The sequence below is a fragment of the Phycodurus eques genome, chromosome 11 (assembly GCF_024500275.1).
Source record: "Phycodurus eques isolate BA_2022a chromosome 11, UOR_Pequ_1.1, whole genome shotgun sequence".
Taxonomy (NCBI): Eukaryota; Metazoa; Chordata; class Actinopteri; order Syngnathiformes; family Syngnathidae; genus Phycodurus; species Phycodurus eques.
In genome coordinates, this window is record NC_084535.1 from 22,696,463 (window position 1) to 22,715,380 (window position 18,918).

At 41.0% G+C, this 18,918-nt stretch overlaps 1 protein-coding gene across 2 annotated transcripts in view; it reads left to right on the top strand.

The window, feature by feature from the left end:
* Window positions 1-9,961: 9,961 nt before the first annotated feature.
* The window catches only part of LOC133409564 (gamma-aminobutyric acid receptor subunit pi), a 45,423-nt gene continuing 36,466 nt past the window's right edge, over window positions 9,962-18,918 (top strand). Inside the window, exons 1-2 of one of the 2 annotated variants that reach the window (XM_061689734.1) lie at window positions 9,962-10,123; window positions 15,995-16,087. In XM_061689734.1, the coding sequence (XP_061545718.1) occupies window positions 16,035-16,087 (53 nt within the window). In that variant the 5' untranslated portion in view covers window positions 9,962-10,123; window positions 15,995-16,034. Of the gene's footprint in view, window positions 10,124-15,874; window positions 16,088-18,918 lie in introns of those variants that run through there. The other variant, XM_061689735.1, reaches the window with a different exon arrangement.

Sequence of the window (18,918 nt, forward strand, 5' to 3'; positions counted from 1 at the left end):
TTGGCTAATCAAGCCTCAATAGAAGGTACTTCTGATAGAGGCCCTTATTTAATCAACTATTTAAAGTTATTAGAAAGTCCAACTCCTCCTATCCGTTCAGGGCCATCCACAACCTTACCCCTCCACATCTAGCTTCCTTCACATCGCTACTCCATCCCGCACATGAGATCCTTCTCCTCCTTTCATCTGACCACCTGAGATTGCCTACACACTAATCACTTTTGACTTTTTTTATTTATTGTGTTATTCTTTTTAAATTATTTCATAGTTGTGCAGCGTCACTGAGGGCATGGCAAAGCGCTTATATTATTACACCCATTTACCTTTTAAAATGGTAGCTTTGCCAGTGGGCTATGTATTGCAATTATAGGACAGATGATTGTTAGACTTATGTTCTCATTTTGTCACACTGTGCAATTTAATAACGTTTCCAACCATGTATCATGTTTCCACATAATTCCTTATCCCATCATTCATTCCCCTGCACCACAGAACCAATATTAGCAGGGTAAAACTGAAATGCCAAATCTTTTAATTTTATCCAGGCCAAATCACATCACTCCATTTAACTCTTCTGTAGCAGTGCGGCCACATATTATGTTCCCTATCAATTGCCCATACACTTGGGAGAAAATAGAATGACACCATCCTGTGAAAAATTTTGCCTTCTAAACCCTTGAATTTTGTTGAAGTAAAATGTCTCTCTTAGGTGCAATGGCATTGACACAGAGTAAAAATATAAATGGAACACTTTTGTTTTTGCTTTAATTTTTCAAAAATATCAGACATTTTCTATGTACACAAAAGGCCTATTTCTCTCAAACAGTTGGTGCCTTACGGATCATGAGGTTTTAGCTATTTACTACAGGTCATGTGTCAAAAGTGACAATTTCCAAATGTTATTCAAGGATACAGTAAGGATGACCTTGGACCATATTTTTAGATTTAACTTTTACTTGATTATGTGCTCGGTCTACTTATTTAAAGGCTTATACTTGTCAGTGTCGCCAGTATTGTATTAAAGTGTGTCCCGATATGGTTTAACGTCACTGGCATGGCAGAGCCAGTATGCTGAATGACATTCAGTTAAAGGAGACATTATGATTGTTAAATGAAAAAAAAAGTTTGGATATGTCATAGTGATATTTCCGTGAAATGCTTTCATCAAAACACCCCAAGATAATAATAACTAGAGCTGCGGGCTGCTATAATCGTACCCTGGCCCCGTTGGGGTACTGGCAGTTTGAGGTCCTGGCAGGTTGGGTATTGGCACGATGAAGTAAGGGCCTCAAATTGCCCCCGGGCGGTAGGTTGAAGTGCAAAGGTATGGCCCATATTGAGTACATTTGGGGCACACAAAATGTTGTCGTATCTGAGGACACATTTGATTATCTCTGCTCTCTGCTGGCTGCTGAAACCTCTCACTGACAATGGCAGGCTGGCCAACCAGCAGTTCGTGCGCAATTACAAATCAAGCAGAGCCAGAAGAGTTGAGCATACACCCGGAAGACCAAAGGGCAGGTGGAGATGCCTGTTAAAACGTAATGACTGATACCTTAGCAAAGTTAAGTCTATGATCTTAACATGTTGCATTATCTGTGTGAACTGAATGGGGAAGACTTCCCAGTTCAATGGGGAAGGCCTCTTGTTTTATAAACATTCAGGTGATGTATGATGAGTAAAACTGTTAAACTTTGATAATGCATCATTGCCCGCAACCCTTTGAGGTTTTCGGAAATAAAGATGACAGTCTTAGATTTTAAAAATGTTATATTGAATTAATGTCACACAGTGCCCGTAAATAAACAGTAATACTGTTCAAAATAAAGAGTATTTCCTAAACAAGTGAGAGAGAAGTGAACCAACCAGCTCTGCATAGCATGATGAGAGGCTGTAAAATGAAAACAGCACACAGTTGTTGACGACGGGGCTCGTTCTCCTCTTTTGGTCCCCAAAGTTTGTCCTCGTACTCTGCTGTCCTTCTTGCCCACATTTTCCATGAGTGGAAACAGAATGCACATTCATTCAAGAGCTGTTATCGACTGCCTTGCCTGTGTGGAATCTGCATGTTCTCCCCGGGCCAGCGTGGGTTTCCCCTCTTCTTCGAGCACTCCGGTTTCCTCCCACATCCCACGAAACATGCGTGGTAGGTTGAATGAAGACTCTAAATTGCCCGTAGGTGTGAATATGAGTGCGAATGGTTGTTTGTTTATATGTGCCCTTCTGTATTGTAACTGCATCCAAACTTCCAGTGCAATATGATGTTTCCCCTTCCACGAGCACTTGACTTACTACAGTCTCTAAAGCGCTTAAGATGAAAATTAAGTAAATTAATGGCCTCTCTTACACACACCATGTCGAACAGAAAGTACCAATATACAGACAAAGCAGACTGTGGATGTAATATGAATTTGGCAGGAATTCGTTACTCAATATGAAATCACTCATCCATTGCACCTGCATCCCTCTAATCCAGGTTTGTGCCAATTATGTTTGTCCTCACCTGCATTTTAACATTTCATATCATTTCTTTCAATGAGTCTTGTCTTAGCAGGCTTTTAGCCCAAGAAGATTGAAAGCAAATTCATCACAGCATTTAACCGATGCAGCTAGATAACAATCACTCAGATCCATGACATTGGGTTCTAGTTCTCACCTTGTCGTTGCAAGAGAAATATGGAAGAGATATTTTATTCTGACTCTGTGAACCAAAACTAGTGCACACTGTAATGTGCACCAGCCCAAATGCTACCATGGGTTAACATTGTAATTTGAATGATGTGTGTAATTGAAAGTGTTTAATATGATGACATGAAAAACTGCACTAAATATAAAAGACAACTAAGCAAATCATTACTTTTTGTTCAAAAATGAAAATGAACTGAGAGTGGATAATTACAGTTTGTCTTATATTGACAATGAATGTTGCTGACAATGTTTTTTTTGTTTTTTTTCAAACAGTATATTCAGGTGAAATTGTGTTCGTTTACCTTAAACCTTTTCCTGGAAAGATGCACAACGTTCACACATACGGCTTGATGGACATGGACCAAGGATGACAGAACACAACAGTTTCGTGCAAGACAGAACAGAATTGTAAGACATGCTCGATCAGAATAGGATAGAAAAGCGTACAAATATTCAGCATTATTAAGTATTCTTAATAAATTTGGTTAGCTTGTTTTATGTTTTTGCAAGAAAATCACCATGCTGGAGCAACCTCCCTATATAGCGAGGGTTGACTAAATACATATACAGCAAAGATATTTTTACGACCATATTTTGCTAACCTTTTACAGCCATTTTCAACTGAACCTCATTGCTGAGCTGATACTGTACTTAATTTCCCTCATGTGATAAATAAAATATATTTGCCTTACCGTATATCTTTATTCAAATATCTTTCTTTTCAATATCAAAATGAAACGCTATCACAACTGCACTTTCCAGTCACTACACTTTGTTATCATTTAAATATGCAGTGAAGCCATTGTGCCTACGCAGAACAAACATTATTTCTGGGCCAAAATGATGCGGCAGCTGTAACTGGCCGTCGGGTCTCTGGTTTGCCATTCATGAGTATAATTAAGAAAGATGTAATATTTGTATTTATTTAAAATGGATGCAGCAGATATATGTATTAAAGTTGATGGATTCCCTCCAACCACATACCAGTACAGAAATGCCGACATTCTCCATCGACCCAATAATCCAAGCTATTTCTGGGTATGTGTGGGCATATGTGGGTAGAACAAGGAAAGAGAACAAAAGCAAGAAAGAAAAAGATTGAAAGAAATGACTGAATGAGCCAACGATCGCATGAAAACATATTTACAGGAAGGCCTGAGATGTGGAAAGAAATGAATAGAACAAGAAACAAGAATATATGAAATAATTATATGGTGTGTTGCGTTTTTAAATCGGTTGGGCTGCAATCTTTAAATAGCACCTACCCAAATGATTGTATCCTTAAAAAGTGAGCATGCAAAACCAAGTGAGGCATGGCGACACATTATTAAAACACATTTTATTGATTTATTCATGTGTGAGTCTGTTTTGTAACAACCACGTATCCTTCCGTGTGCACAGGGTTGCTTCAGCCATCACAGTGTTGGTGTCAGCAAACTCAACACAATTTAATATGAACACATCAGAAAAAGAATAGAGAAAACCTCAGGTCGAATGACAAGGACATCTGGCTTCCTATGACATCTGTTCCTGAAAGCAAGGCTGCTGCAAATAGCTTTCCCCAGATAGATGGGTCCTTCCTGGAAAAGCATCGGTTCAATGAGGGTACACAGTGGATGCTGTGACACCAGGCATATATTGACGCTTTGATAGGAGCACAGTTGACGACTGGTCTTAAAATTCTTGATGCTAAACGTACGTCAGTTATAAAACAATGGACACTGTCACAGACTTAAATATGGTAACCTTTTAGAGCAGCCTTTTTTATGTATTTATTTTTTTTGGGGCTTGTTTGTATGTTTGAGGCTGACCAAACCCGCACCCTTGGAGTCCTTTGATTTTTGCTTTTGCCAGATGGTCATAGTTCTTTTCCATTTTTTTCTCAATGAACCATTCACACACAGGTGATTGTATACATTAGGCAGATCACTATCTTCCTCACCTTGAACTTTATCTCCCGTTATTTGTGATCAGCAAAACTAATTGTAATCCACAAATATATGAGTCTGATCATGGAAATTTAGGGTGATGTAAGAGAACCAGAAGCAGGAACTTATCAATTCACAAGCCTCCTCAACCCAGTGAGGGGCTGCTCAAACTGAGTTAAAGTGAAGCTGCTCAATGCCGCACTTTGCGTCTTGCCCATGTATGTGAACAGGAAATACGCAAATTTAGGATTTCTAACAATGAAATCAAGGACATTATTGGATTCAAAAAGAAAATCAATACAAAGCCAAGCCAGAGAACTAAAACTGTCAGTCTTTTACGCTTCATGATGCACATGAGGCTCTACACAACGTCCTTGATTTTTTGTGTTTCCCCACGTTTTGATCCTATTCTTAGTTTCCGTTTTGTGCAAATTGTGTCCATCTGTTGTTATTTACTCTAGCAAGCAATGTTATTTATCTGTAGTGCCTGGCATTTTCCAAGCATTTTCTGTCTGCACTTTTCCAAAGGATTTGACATATGTGTTTGTGAATTAAAATGGCCACACAGAAGGAGAGGAGTCATAATTCAATGTAGTTCTTTTTTTCATTGCAAGTTACAAAATAACTAGTTTTGCTGCTTTAATTTTGCTGATATCAAAATTGATCTTGTCGCATCTGATTCATGGGCAATCCAATCGATGCAGTTGGTTTGTGACTTTAAACTCGGTTTGCAATGCATACATAAATGAAGCTTTGCAGAGAAATCCATCATGTGGAAGTGGAAGAAAGGTAAGGTCACCGTTCTAAACAGATGAACCGTTTTACCATATCCATTGTAGCAAATGACATGTTGCATAATCCATGACCATGTCAATATGGAAGCAAGCCCCTCTTGCTCTGTGGTCACATGGTAAATTACTGGAGAGGACAGAGGCCCTCTTCAATCCTTGGGTGATGATTCGACCTTTGTCACTCACATCACAAAGATGCTTGGGGAAGAAAAACATAATCATCTCATCATATTCAGCAGCTTGCAAATCACCACACGTGAATAACATTTCACACAGTTGATTTGTTGAGAGCCTAAAACATCACTGGAAAAACGGTGGATGGGTTTGATTTCAGTGTGTACCTTTAACACAAATTTAAATGATGGCACACAGTGCACGTAAAGCATAAATACAATATACACATACAGCTATGACCTGAGGTAAAAAGCTGCAGATGAATGAGGACTCAGGTGGATTTGGTAACGTTTCTCAGCAGAATTATAATGGCAGGGAACGGAGGTGTGCATTAATCACAAGTAGACTTGCTGATAGAGGAAGAGGTTGGGAACTAGATGGCCTTCAAGTAGTCTCTGGTCCCAGACTCTGTCATGCCTAAACAAGTAAAAAGAAGGAGCACTTCAAGGATGTCCAGAGGTTCCATCCATTTTCCATACCACTTGTCCTCATTAGGCTCGTAAGTGAGCGGGAGCAGATCACACTTGACTTTGGGATGAAAGGCTGGGTACATCCTGTACTGGTTGCCAGCCAATCAGCGGGCACATGGGGGTTGAAAGTGTTGATGAGGTGTGTATCTAACAAAACAAAACAAAAAACATAAAAAAAAACTGAATATGATACTCCAAAAACCTCATTTTGTGTGTGTGTGTGTGTCACCTGAGAAGAATACCCATAATGGCAAAAAAGGGCTGGCCACCTGTCCAGTGTGTAGCCCACCTCTCATCGAAAGTCACCTGGGATAGGCTCCAGCTCCCCTGCAACCCTAATTAGGAAAATAGAACACTGATGGGTGGAAATAAGAAAGTGACCAGCACCGTTTGCAGTAAATCTGAGCATACTTCTACACCACTACAAACCGCAAACTGCAAATGTGATACATAAAAATAATTATAATAATAATTGTATACAATGTTTTATATTTCTGTTAACAGTGCAAACAATACTGGGAATTATTATCTTTTTTAAAGACATTATTTTCACCTACATCTAGACTTATATTTGTGGTAATCTGATTTTTTTAAGTGAACCTAATTTTGTAACTGGTGAGATTGATACAAGGTGGCCCCAAAGTCACTAGTCCTTACTACTATTTCATTTCAGGTATCTTCCAGATAGACGTGAGGTCATCAGTATTTGACAGCTTAGGCTTTGCAGGTTTTGTATGCATATTGTCCATGCCTCACCAGTTGAGATTGGCCAGTGTTGCAAAATTGCCGCCTGGCAAAAATTTATTCTGTCCTCAACTGCAGATCAAGCTTGAGCTTCTCCAGTTTGAGAAGCTTTATTGGCATCGCACTGCTCCAAGGAGTATTATAATTTACGCTATCCATGGCAAGAATCAGGTTTTGTTCTGGACAAACCACACAGCAGAAGGCCTCCTCCTACCACCACTGATGAAAACACTATAGTCCTAGAGCATTCATTCCCGCAAAGCCAAAAGCATCAAGTGGCTTCAAGCAGAAGATTATAATGATCAACAACCTGAATTTGGTACAGGTAAAGCTACTTCCCTCTCTGAAGCATCCGCCTATTCAAGCTTTTGTTGATGCTTGAGTTCCTGTGTAGCCCTCCGGATTGGCTTTCCCTGACTTTCTGCAAACGCCTGCTCTAGAAGTTTGTTGTTTTCATCAATGGTAGCAATAGCTGAACTTCCGCTGTGTGGTTTGTCAAGAAGCGATCCTGTTTTGAGAAATTTGCCTTGGATATCTCAAAGTGTTGGAGCACTGTGACAGCCATAAAACCTCTCAAACTGGCACTAAACTGCAGTCTGGGACAGAAAAACTTTTTTGCCAGGAAGAAATTTTGTCCAGAATGATACCTTTAAAATATTTCCCTAAAATATGGCAGTTTCTTCTTACCGTTTCAAACAAAACTGTTATGATTTGTTGAATTATTTACAGTAGCTTTTAGTTGTTTCTGTTTGTTGGTGCTGTTTTCAGTTCCCCCCCCCCCCCCCCCCCTCCTGTTGCTAGATTGGGATGACCTATGAAGGCCACTGACCCCTCACTTTGAAGTAGATGTTAGGTAACTATTTGGCATTGTAAAAATGCCATGTGTTAATGTCATGAACAATGACAAAGGCCAAGAAGGTAACATAGACAACATAACATGTCTTTTGGCATCTGAGCATGTAATACAGATATGAATAAACACAAGAAAAATAATTATTGGTAAGAGCGACAATGATGTGTAAAGTTGCTACCAAAGTGAAAGTAAAAATGTTACATTTACATGGTATGTGTGGCCAGTGTGCACACATTTGACCTTTTACAGACGATTGTAGCTCCAGACAACTTTTAATGCAAATACAGTGGGTACGGGAAGTATTCAGACCCCATTAAATTTTTCACTCTTTGTTATACTGCAGCCATTTGTTAAAATCATTTAAGTTCATGTTTTCCTTCATTAATGTACACACACCACCTCATAATGACAGAATATTTTTTGCAGACTTATTAAAAAAGAAAAACTGAAATATCACACACCCATAAGTATTCAGACCCTTTGCTGTGACACTCATATATTTAACTCGGTTGCTGTCCATTTCTTCTGATCATCCTTAAAATGGTTCTACACCTTCATTGGAGTCCAGCTGTGTTTGATTATACTGATTGGGCTTGATTAGGAAAGCCACACACCTGTCTATACAAGACCTTACAGCTCACAGGGCATGTCAGAGCAAATGAGAATCACGAGGTCAAAGGAACTGCCTGAAGAGCTCAGAGACAGGATTGTGACAAGGCACAGATCTGGCCAAGGTTACCAAAATAGGTTTCTGTTGCACTTAAGGTTCCTAAGAGCACAGTGGCCTACATAATTGTGAAATGGAAGACGTTTGGGACAATCAGAACCCTTCTTAGAGCTGGCCGTCAGGCCAAACTGAGCAATTGGTGGAGAAGAGCCTTGGTGAGAGATGTAAAGAAGAACCCAAAGATCACTGTGGCTGAGCTCCAGAGATGCAGTTGGGAGATGGGAGAAAGTTCTAGAAAGTCAACCATCACTGCAGCCCTCCACCAGTCGGGGCTTGATGGCAGAGTGGCCCAACAAGAAGCCTCTCCTCAGTGCAAGACACATGCAAGCCCACATGGAGTTTGCTAAAATACACCTGACGGACTCCAAGATGGTGATAAATAAGATTCTCTGGTCTGATGAGACCAAGATAGAAATTGTTGGCCTTAATTCTAAGTGGCATGTGTGGAGAAAACCAGGCACTGCTCATCACCTGTCCAATACAGACCCAACAGTGAAGCATGGTGGTGGCAGCATCATGCTGTGGGTTTGTTTTTCAGCTGCAGGGACAGAACGACTGGTTGCAATTGAAGGAAAGATGAAAGCGGCCAAGTACGGGGATATCCTGGAAGAAACCCTTCTCCAGCGTGCCCAGGACCTCAAACTGGGCCGAAGGTTCACTTTCAAAAAAGACAATGACCCAAAGCACACAGCTAAAATACCGAAGGAGTGGCTTCAGAACAACTCAATGACTGTTTTTGAATGGCCCAGACAGAGCACTGACTTAAACCCAATTGAGCATCTCTGGAGAGACTTGAAAATGTGTGGAGCATATTCAACATCCTGCTTGTGAGCATGCTTCAACTGAGCGGCTGTTGGCCAACAAAGGGCCAAGCACCCTCTCGCCCTCATGAAAGGTGGCAATGTGGCACTCTTCCTGCCTTATCAACTGAGCTTCAACAGTTATAGCACACGTGAGCTAACATTGGAACAGTAGAGCTGCAAGAGTGACCTCCCATCGCCTTAGGGCATGTTGTTGTGTCCTAGGTGCATCTCACACACAGGCAAACAAACACAGTTACAGGGAAAGGTTTGACCTCTCCCCTGCCTCTTATTTAGCTTTTATTATTATTTTCCCCCCCATAAAGCAGTCTGTTCTCAATGTGGCCGATCAGAAAGCATAACAGCCCGCAGGTGCTGGTTCCAAGCGTTAAATGTGTGCTGACAGGATTATTGTCACTTGATTTCTTCAAACAACCAAAATAGATCACACAGCGTGCATGTTGTGGCCATTTCGTTCAGGCTACAATTATTTCATTTAGCTGATGGGAATTCTTGTGAGTAGATGAAACTAATATTATGTCTTATATATGTCTCTGCGCACGTCATTAAAGGTCAATCACATGCTGTAAATGTCCCAGTTTTTTGTTTGTTTGTTTTATCCACAGAGCAGAACAAAAAGGTAACACATTGGTCGTCTCGTCATCATCGCAGATTTTAAATTCCATGTTTTGGAAATTCCACATCAGCCGGCATGCCCACGGCGTGCGTCATTGCGCAGAAGCGGTTAAAGGGAATCTGCTGACTGAGCATAACCGGTCGGTCTGTCGCTCTTCTGTGAGCTCGGATCAGCAGGTGCCGTCTTTAATAGAATTGTCTCCATTGCAAGGACCCAGACCAGAAGGGGGGATCTCTTCCATTGCGGATCGCACAAGTCAAGAATCAAGGACGCGATATAAAATGTGACATCTCATTCATCGGCAGTTCTAGGTAAATTGCATCTTTTAACCTGAAATTTCCGTGTGTAAAGTAACACTTTTCTCTTGTGATTTTTTTTTTCCTTTTTATTTTTTTTTAAAGACGTTATTTTATTCTTGTCGGAGTAGTCTATTTTCTTGTGCCGCATTATTTTTTTCCGATGCGTGAGCGTGCAGTCAAAGGCAGATTTGAAGTCTGCTGAAGATTGCGAACTTTGAAGGATGAGAGCAATTTCTAAACTTCCAACTCTGAAACAGTAACCACCTTACGTTAGTCGCCTCGTGTTTGTATGCGCTGTTTGTGAGTGCATATGTGCCTCGTCCTTTATTTCTCTCTGCGCACGAGTGCATTGACTGCATTTGCATCGTATTTGTAGGTGTGACTGTCAATGGATTACCGTTTTTTTTTTTTTTATTTAACCATGCGTGCTTTTTGATCGTAGACATGGGACATCTGGGTTACACTAAAAAGCTAAAAGCAACCTTTATCCGAGGTCAGGAATTCATCGAACTCTGAGCTTCAATGTGCTCGTATGGCTCTTATATAAATTGTGAATTGACCAGTAAAACAAGCAATCTTGTTTGTCAGATTTGTGGTTATTGTCAATATGTAGTATCAAAGACACACATATTTCGATACAATAACTCATAGTACTGCTGCTACAATTCCACAATGCAAAGCACGCCAAAAATTACCCTGTATGGTGTCTCTAAGGCCTCCTCTAATTTTACAAATTATTTGTAACACTCGTGTAACTCCTTTTATCTTTGGAACAGACTCAGATTGCAAAGCATACTTAATTGGTGCATCTTTTGTTCACTCATTAGTTCAAAACTGCCAGCTGCCAGCTTTCAGATCTCACAATGCTGGCCAACCATCACAAACAGGGACTGGAGGGTAGGGGAATGTGATTTACATAAATAGAGTTGTGTGGTAAACGGGAGTGTTATCATCAAAACTCCAGAGCTGCAAGTGCTGTTGTGTTACCCGCTTTCAGATGGAGGGCCTTTAAAAAAAAATTGAATTCATTGGTGATAGCGTTTAAAAAATAAAAAAAAAACTTTAAAACGTTTTCTCTTTGGGTTTGATCCATATCAGCTCATTGGAGTTTGGAGCACCCCATGAGCTTGCACGATCTCCCGGTGTGTGTCTGCTTCCTATCACGTTCCTAAAATATGGATGTCAAAATTGTCCATCCACTCATGATGAATGTGAGTGTGAAGGTGTACCACATCTCTTAGTTCAAAGTTAGCAAAGGCTCTAGGCTACCTGTGCCCCGAAAGAGGGCAAGCGATATAAAAAAATGAATGGATGGATATCATCCATCCAGATTAACTCCTAACATGCTAGTTGACTGTTTTCCTATATGCACTTTAATGATATCCATATATTCTCGTGCTGGCACTTGCATGCAGTCAGAGTATGATCAAGGAGCCCACAGGTTTATTTGTAGTGCAGCTGCATCAAAACATCATAAATCCTTCTGCTACGGTCCAATTGTCCAATTCTAAAATGTCAAAGTCGCCTGCAGCTATGAAGTGTAGAAATGACAGTAACTTAGTAATGTTTATATTTTGAGGCCAGATGTGACACATGTCTATGATCAAGGAATATGAATGACTCAATTCTGCCTGACATACATTTTTGTATTTCTATATGCCCTTTTCATGTCCGCTTTAAATCAAAGTGCCCACAGATCGTGTCACACCAGAAGGATATGCATCACTTTGGAAGACTGCCACTCTTAAAAAGATGACAGTGTTCTTGGAGGTGGTCACATAACGAGAGCAGATGCTGGTCTATGGGCTGTCAGTCAGTGAAATGTGGTTTGTCACATATCACACAAATTCACATCGTGGCCATCATTGTTGATTATTTTTATGAATTATTTTACACCTATCTGGGTCACATTAAATGCAAGAGTGAAGATATATCTTGTCTTAGCTTATACCCAGAGCATCAGGCTGCATAGCAAGCTTCTGTTGGTTTATTCTACTTTGCTCTACCACGGACACCATGATTAGCCCAATGGGTACAGCAGACTTTCATCCAGTCACGTTTTTCCTGAAAAAAAAAAAGCTTTCTATTGGCTCTTTCTCAGATTGGTAGTTATGTACTGCTATCATGTCAGCATATTGTTTGCATTGGTTGAAAAGAAACTTGCAACTTGCAGATTATTAAGTAAAAATTAAGTAAAAATCAATATTGAATTAATTGATTGAGTAATACAATTCTTTAGTGTCTTATTCTGGTCAGGCAGCACATTTGACGTGTTTAATATGTCTCAGCTCTGGCCTTTTTTGAGTGCATGTTCTCCCCGTGCTTACACTGATTGTCTCTGGTTACTCCAGATGTCTCATACGTTCCAAAAACTTGGTTGTTAGGTTAGTTGAAGACTCCAAGTTATCCGTAGGCATGAATATGAGTGTGAGTGGTTGTTTGTCTATACGTGCGATGCGATTGGCTGGCGACCAGTCCAGGGTATACCCCCCCTCTCGCCAAGAGTCAACTAGTATAGGCTCCAGCGGCAGTATAGAAAATGGATGAATAAATTATTATTCTGGTCAGGGGCTTTCTGTTATTTTCCATAGTCTTTACTATCAAATACAGCTTTCTATGGATTCCATTGTGGTTATTAAAAACAAAAGACATTATTAATTGCGCTGTAATTAACTCTTCCATGGTGCACTCTGGTGTGAAAATAGAACAAACATAGATTTGTACACTCCTCATCCTTGAGTCAAAGTGGCTGGTAATTAATTATGTGTTTCCCTACGAAACAAATATTGATTTGAAAACCATGTGTGATTACTTGTAAAGTTTTTTTCAAAGGCAAATGTCCCTCTCTCCTGCACTATTTGACTATTTACAGTGTGCGGTATTGTGCTGCATCAGATTCATTTGCGCAGCCTATGCGATAGAACTCAGGGGAAGCTCACTGTCGGTTGGTCAAGCACCTCAATACAAGCTGAAATATAAGAGCAAAAGGATTCAACAGCAAAACAGCATTGGACAGTCAGTTGAATGGATCCATATCACTTTATTGTAAACATGCACTTCTTATCCTATTGTTACTTGTTTCAATTTATGATACTGATAATGTTTATGAAACTCAATTTGGACACTGTCGTGTATTTCTGTTCCACACCACACAGAAAAGCAGACTTATATCAGCGGTTCCAAACCATTTGAAATCTGTATACCTGTATGTTGATGAGCCCCTCGAACCCCTAGAAAAGTAATCCTCTCATTTCAAGATAAAGAAGGTAAATGCAAACTAAATAACAAACAAAGCAACATAATTATTTTTAATACTTTTTTAAAAGCTAAATTAAGTTTCCACACCCCCTAAATCCTTATCTTGCTGAATGGCGAACCCACATTATAGATCACAGATCAATTATTTACAGTATGTCTTTATACTGGAACTGAATACAATAACCTACACTGTATGTGAAATACATAAATAATGACAAATGATAACTGATAAGCGTATCATTTTTATCCCGAATTGTATGCATATCTTTAATATGATGATTATAAATGCGGTGTTAAAAGTATTGTGAAGTTAAGTCAGCCATACATAATCATACCATTTTGTACAAGAGATTTCAGAAGGGAAGGGAAATCTAGCAATAGTTTCAAAAAGTATTGAACTTTGAAAATTCTGTCCCGATACATTTTTTTTTGTTGAACAAAAGCTGACCTGAAAAGCTTGGAATAAATATTTTAAATGTTCTTAATAACAGATAGAAAGAGAATATTCAGGAGATTGTGTTTTTGTGAATAATTTGGGCTTTTATTGACGTAAGGAAATATAATATTCTCACGGTCATGACAGTTCCTTCACACTAGTAGTTAAAAGTCATAGAATATTATGGCACTTTTCAGGCAAACTGAAGCTTTATTTTAACCACAGTCTACCTGCTATTTGTGGTGTGAAAGGAATCAACTTTTCATTTATTTTTTTTCCAGTGCATTGATGCAGGGGGCTGCGAACAAAGTGGAACCTTTCCAAACATTTCAAAAGTCTTTCTTCCACAGATAGTAATTTCCTTTCCTGGGTAAAACTGTCACCAACATAATCTCTTTGATAACTGAACAAAAATCATTTTTAACAGTTTAAAATTCTTCATAGTCAACATTGTAAAAATAAGTTACCCACTGTTATTTAATGTCAAAACACTACTACTCTCCCAAAAAATGAAACCTGTGATGATGTTTATGTTGAATAACACGTATTCTTCTTTTTTCAGTAGGGTGGCATCGTGTGCATGAAGGGCAGTTTAAACCAGAGGCGTATTTTTTCCCCAAATAAGTGTGATTCAATTCCAAATTATATTACCTCCATTGTATTGCCAGATCTTGCTAATGTTTTGCTTTATCTCGCAAAGGTTTTTCTTCCCAACTTTTTTTCTTCTTCTTTCTAATGTGATCTTAGGGCAGGGCACGGGTCACTGACCACTGAGGTACTTTTTGGGGTATGGAGTAATCTTAGACGGGCACTTCATAAATAACAAATGTCCTTGAATTGTCTTTTAATTGTATGTTATTAGTCATAATTAGTGATATTCATCGATGTAAATAGTGTTCATGTTAATGATTTCTCAATCATTTTCAACATCAGTGAGTATACCTGGTGTCAAGTCAAGGGTGTAGCCTGCCTCTCGCCCAAAGACAGCTGGGATAGGCTCCAGCACACCTGTAACCCTAATGAGGATAAGTGGTAGAGAAAATGGATTAATGGTTGGATGGATGGACAGAGTGAGTATCAACAGGGCGGCACAGTGTAAAGTGGTTGGCACATCCACCTCGCAGTTCTGAAGACTGGGTTTCCAATGCCTTCCTGTGTGGAGTTTGCATGGTCTCCCCGTGCGTGCGTGGGTTTTCGCTGGGTCCTCTAGTATCTTCCCACATACCAAAAACATACATGTATTGTTCATTGAAGACTCTAAATTGTTTTTGGTCGGAATGTGAGTGTGAATGCCTACTTGTCTGCAGTAGATGGAACCTGCGATTGCCATAAATTTGCATTCAACATTAAGTACTAGAGTATGTGTCAATATTTCGTTAGCCTTCTTTGCCTTCTGGGCAGGAGTCAGTCCCAGTACTGAAGGTAAAAGTCTCAAAGTTTTTTGATTGCTTTCTTCTTCGAGTTCTAGGAAGCCACTTTGGCGGAAACTGCAATGCTCCTTTTTGCTTTGGTTCCTTTTAGCCACACATCTCTTCACAGAGAGAAGTCATTATGCTGTATAAGGAATATCCCAGAGGCATGTCACCATTGCATTTCACTGCTGTATAAGGTACAGCCATGAAGACAAAGGGTCTTTTGAGGTCATCAGACAGACAGGGGCTCTTCCCTGTTTTCATATGAGCTAAACTACTGTATATTTGAGGAGATTTGTGAACAATCAGCAAGATTATCTGGAATGCTTGGCATCTGAATTTCATCCATCCAGCCATTCTCAACACTGGTTATCCTGTTCAGGGTCACGGGGCGCTGGAGCATATCCCAGCTGACTTCGGGCGAAAGGCGGACTATACCTTGAACTGGTTGCCAGTCAGTCACAGGGCACATATAGACACGGTCAACCATTCGCACTCACATTCACACTGTCACTGATTGGGAACTGAACACACGCTGCCTGCACCAAAGTAAGGCGAATGTACCACCACACCATCAGGGACCACATTTGAATATTTATTTATTTTTATTTTTGTTAAATAGCTGTGGGATTTTCAAAGTCCATTGTGAAGCACAAACATTTTCTTGCATAATTTTTTAGATGCAGAAAATAGTATTAATTTAAAAGAGAATACAATCTTTCAAGTCTTGCATCATGCTAAATTGCATGTTATTACCTGCTGTGTTTCTTATTCCAGATCCCAGACACGACTCATCCTCTCCACTTTCTCTGCAGCCATGGGTTTATTTGTATCTGCGGGGACCCTTTTCTCTATGCTCCTCATTAGCAGGTAAGATTGCTTACAGAAGAAGAAATACAATCGCTGGGAGTTGCAGACACAAACCTCAACGGGGAGGAAACAAAATTTCCTGTCAGATAAGCTTTATGTGGGATAAAAACATATGTGTGAAATATCAAGGCTCGTGCCACATTGACAATCAACTCCACTCATCAGACCGTGAATGTTATAATTCCATTTACACATTCATGATGCTGTTGATCTGATTAAGCCTGCACAGATCAATACGCAGACACACCAGCACACGTCTCATGGGGATGATGGGATATTTTGTGCAACATTTGTTTTTTATCAGGAATGAAGCCTCGACTCTTCCTTCAAACTGTGTCTGAGCTCCATAGATGAGCATACAATCAGAGCTCATCCAAGAAATAAAAAAACACATCCAAAAACACAAAAATCTATTGTTTTGTCAGGACTGTAAGTATCACCCGTTGATTAATTTGGACTTCTTGAAACAGCACATTTTAAATTACAATTCTTTGAGGCAGTACCTTATTACAATTGTATGCTGCATGTAATTGTTTTGTTTGAAGACCCTGGAGCCCTAATCTGCAGTACTATACAGTCCATCAGCAAACCCACATTGGTGCTCAGATCAGAGGGGTGGACAGCTTTAGTGCGATTATGATCAGTTGCCCTCTACCAGTGGAGTACAAATCTACTGCAATAATTTTACAAACACACATGGCCACCTATCTCTACAATGTACAAATGCGGGCTGCAGTGTGTGACGTCCGTACACCATTTTCCGTTGATATAGAAGCATATCCCGCCGCCTTTTGTTTTCCCCGTTAACTCCGTGATGCAGTCTTTTCGGTGAAGATGAAAGCCCGGAAGCATGACAACGCCATCAGGTACAGTCTCACAAAGTGAAGTCTCCGTAAAGCACATGGCGGCGGAACGTCCAAAGTCTTTACTGGACTTTATCAGAAGATGAAGCTCGTCCATTTTGTTGGGTAGGGAGAGTACATTCGCGAGGTGGATGGATGGAAACGCCAATCTGTATCCTCTCTTGCGGAGTTTCACCTGGATGCCGGCTCACTTCCCTCTGTGTCGTCGCCTCCGTCTCCATGCGCCAAAGACCGCGGTCGGCGCTCCGGTGAGTAACTCAGGGAAAAAACTGAGCGGATTTGCAAAGGTTGATGAAAGAAAGTCCGGGGTAGCCTCTTTGATGGTTAGCAAGTCTCCCCTTGTGTAAGTGTGTCGTGTAATGTCTCCAAAGACGAACGAAAAACACAAAAACACGCCATGAGTGGGACACATGTGTCCCATGGCCCAATGGTTAAGATCATCGCCTGCCACTGTGGGGGAACTAGGTTCAAGACCCCGACTGGACCATACACCAACATCCCCCGGACTCACGGCTGTGGTGTCCTTGAGCAAGACACTGATACCCCGAAATGCTCCCTGGGCGCTTCAGCTGCCCCCTGCTCCAGTGTGTTCCACTAACATGTGTATGTGTTCACTGTGATGGGTAAAATGCAGAGAACAAATTTCGTGTGCATGTGTGCATGTTCATGACAATAAAAGGTGATTCTTCTTCTTCTTCTCTTTGGCAGGTGCCAACATTAATTACGTCTTTTAGGCGATAGATGTTGCGGGAGTAGATAATTGGAAGAGTAACAAGGAAGTCTACTTCTCGGAACTCAGGGTTGACATACAGGACACTGGAACTCCCAAGAGAAAAAGCCAAGTGGGCTTGGACAGGGCTAATGGGGCTTGCCAGAGCTTTAGACAGGATGCTTTCGATTAAGATCAGGGGAGCACCAAATACGGAGGGATTCTACCCATTGTTAAGTGGTCTATGGACGAAGAGATTTCATGTAGCATGTCATTCATCAATGTGGTAACAATCTGTGTGTGAGCATAATCCGTTTGGACCACCGACAGCAGTTTACTTATGCTTTGCCTAGATTGGTTCAGGATGACACCGTGAGTAGGATAGTGCCCTTCAGTGTCTCGCCTAATGATTGGAGGTTAGCGGTTTGTCTCTCCATGTTGCGTCGGATGTTAGGAATTTCGGTCTGGACTTCACCAATTTGTTTCTTAACCGTGTTTAAGCTGATGGCGTTAACCGTGGAGGTTCCTATGCTAAACAATGTGCCGAGGGAGGCGGCAGCCATGAGTAGGCCCCCTTGAAAATGCTTTGAACGTCTGGGGATTCCGCTGAGAATGGCCTGAGTGACGCCGAATTTTTCTAAATGCTGGAGCATGTGAGTGTTGTCGAAGGTGGCATGGTGGATAGTCTTGCAAGACCATGTGGTTTCTGCGTAGCTGGTTTTGGTGGACGTCCCGACGGTACTCAGGCTACACGCGTCACCTGTGGGGGCACTGCGGGTACCTGTTATTTCGGTCGTTATGTTTTTGGTTTGTGGCGGAGCAGCGCGTTTGGTTTCACCAGTGTCTCAGTCGGGCGTCTGCGTTGGCGGACATGGTGCAGTCCTTGGCGTGGCAAGGATGCTGCTGTCATGGAGGTTGGACCTGCTTGAGCGGTCCGGTCTCAGTGTGTGGACCATCCTCCGTTTTGTGCATGGTGCATCATGGGCGGAGTCTTGTGTGACCCCCCTTTCGCACCGTGAGGCCACGAATGGCGGTGAAGTGCGCTTCATGGAGGCGCAATAACCAAAGTCCACGATAATACAAATGTGCAGGTGCGAAGTTAAGGAGAAACCGAAGTTCGTTAAATTCGACAGAAGGTGTTGTGCACGTTTACTGGCGGAGGTTGGCGGTGTTGCTGTATAGCAGTGAACGATCGCGGTGTCGGCGTTTCGAAAATGAGCGAAAACGGAGGCTTTCAATTTAAAATGCTCTTTCTAACT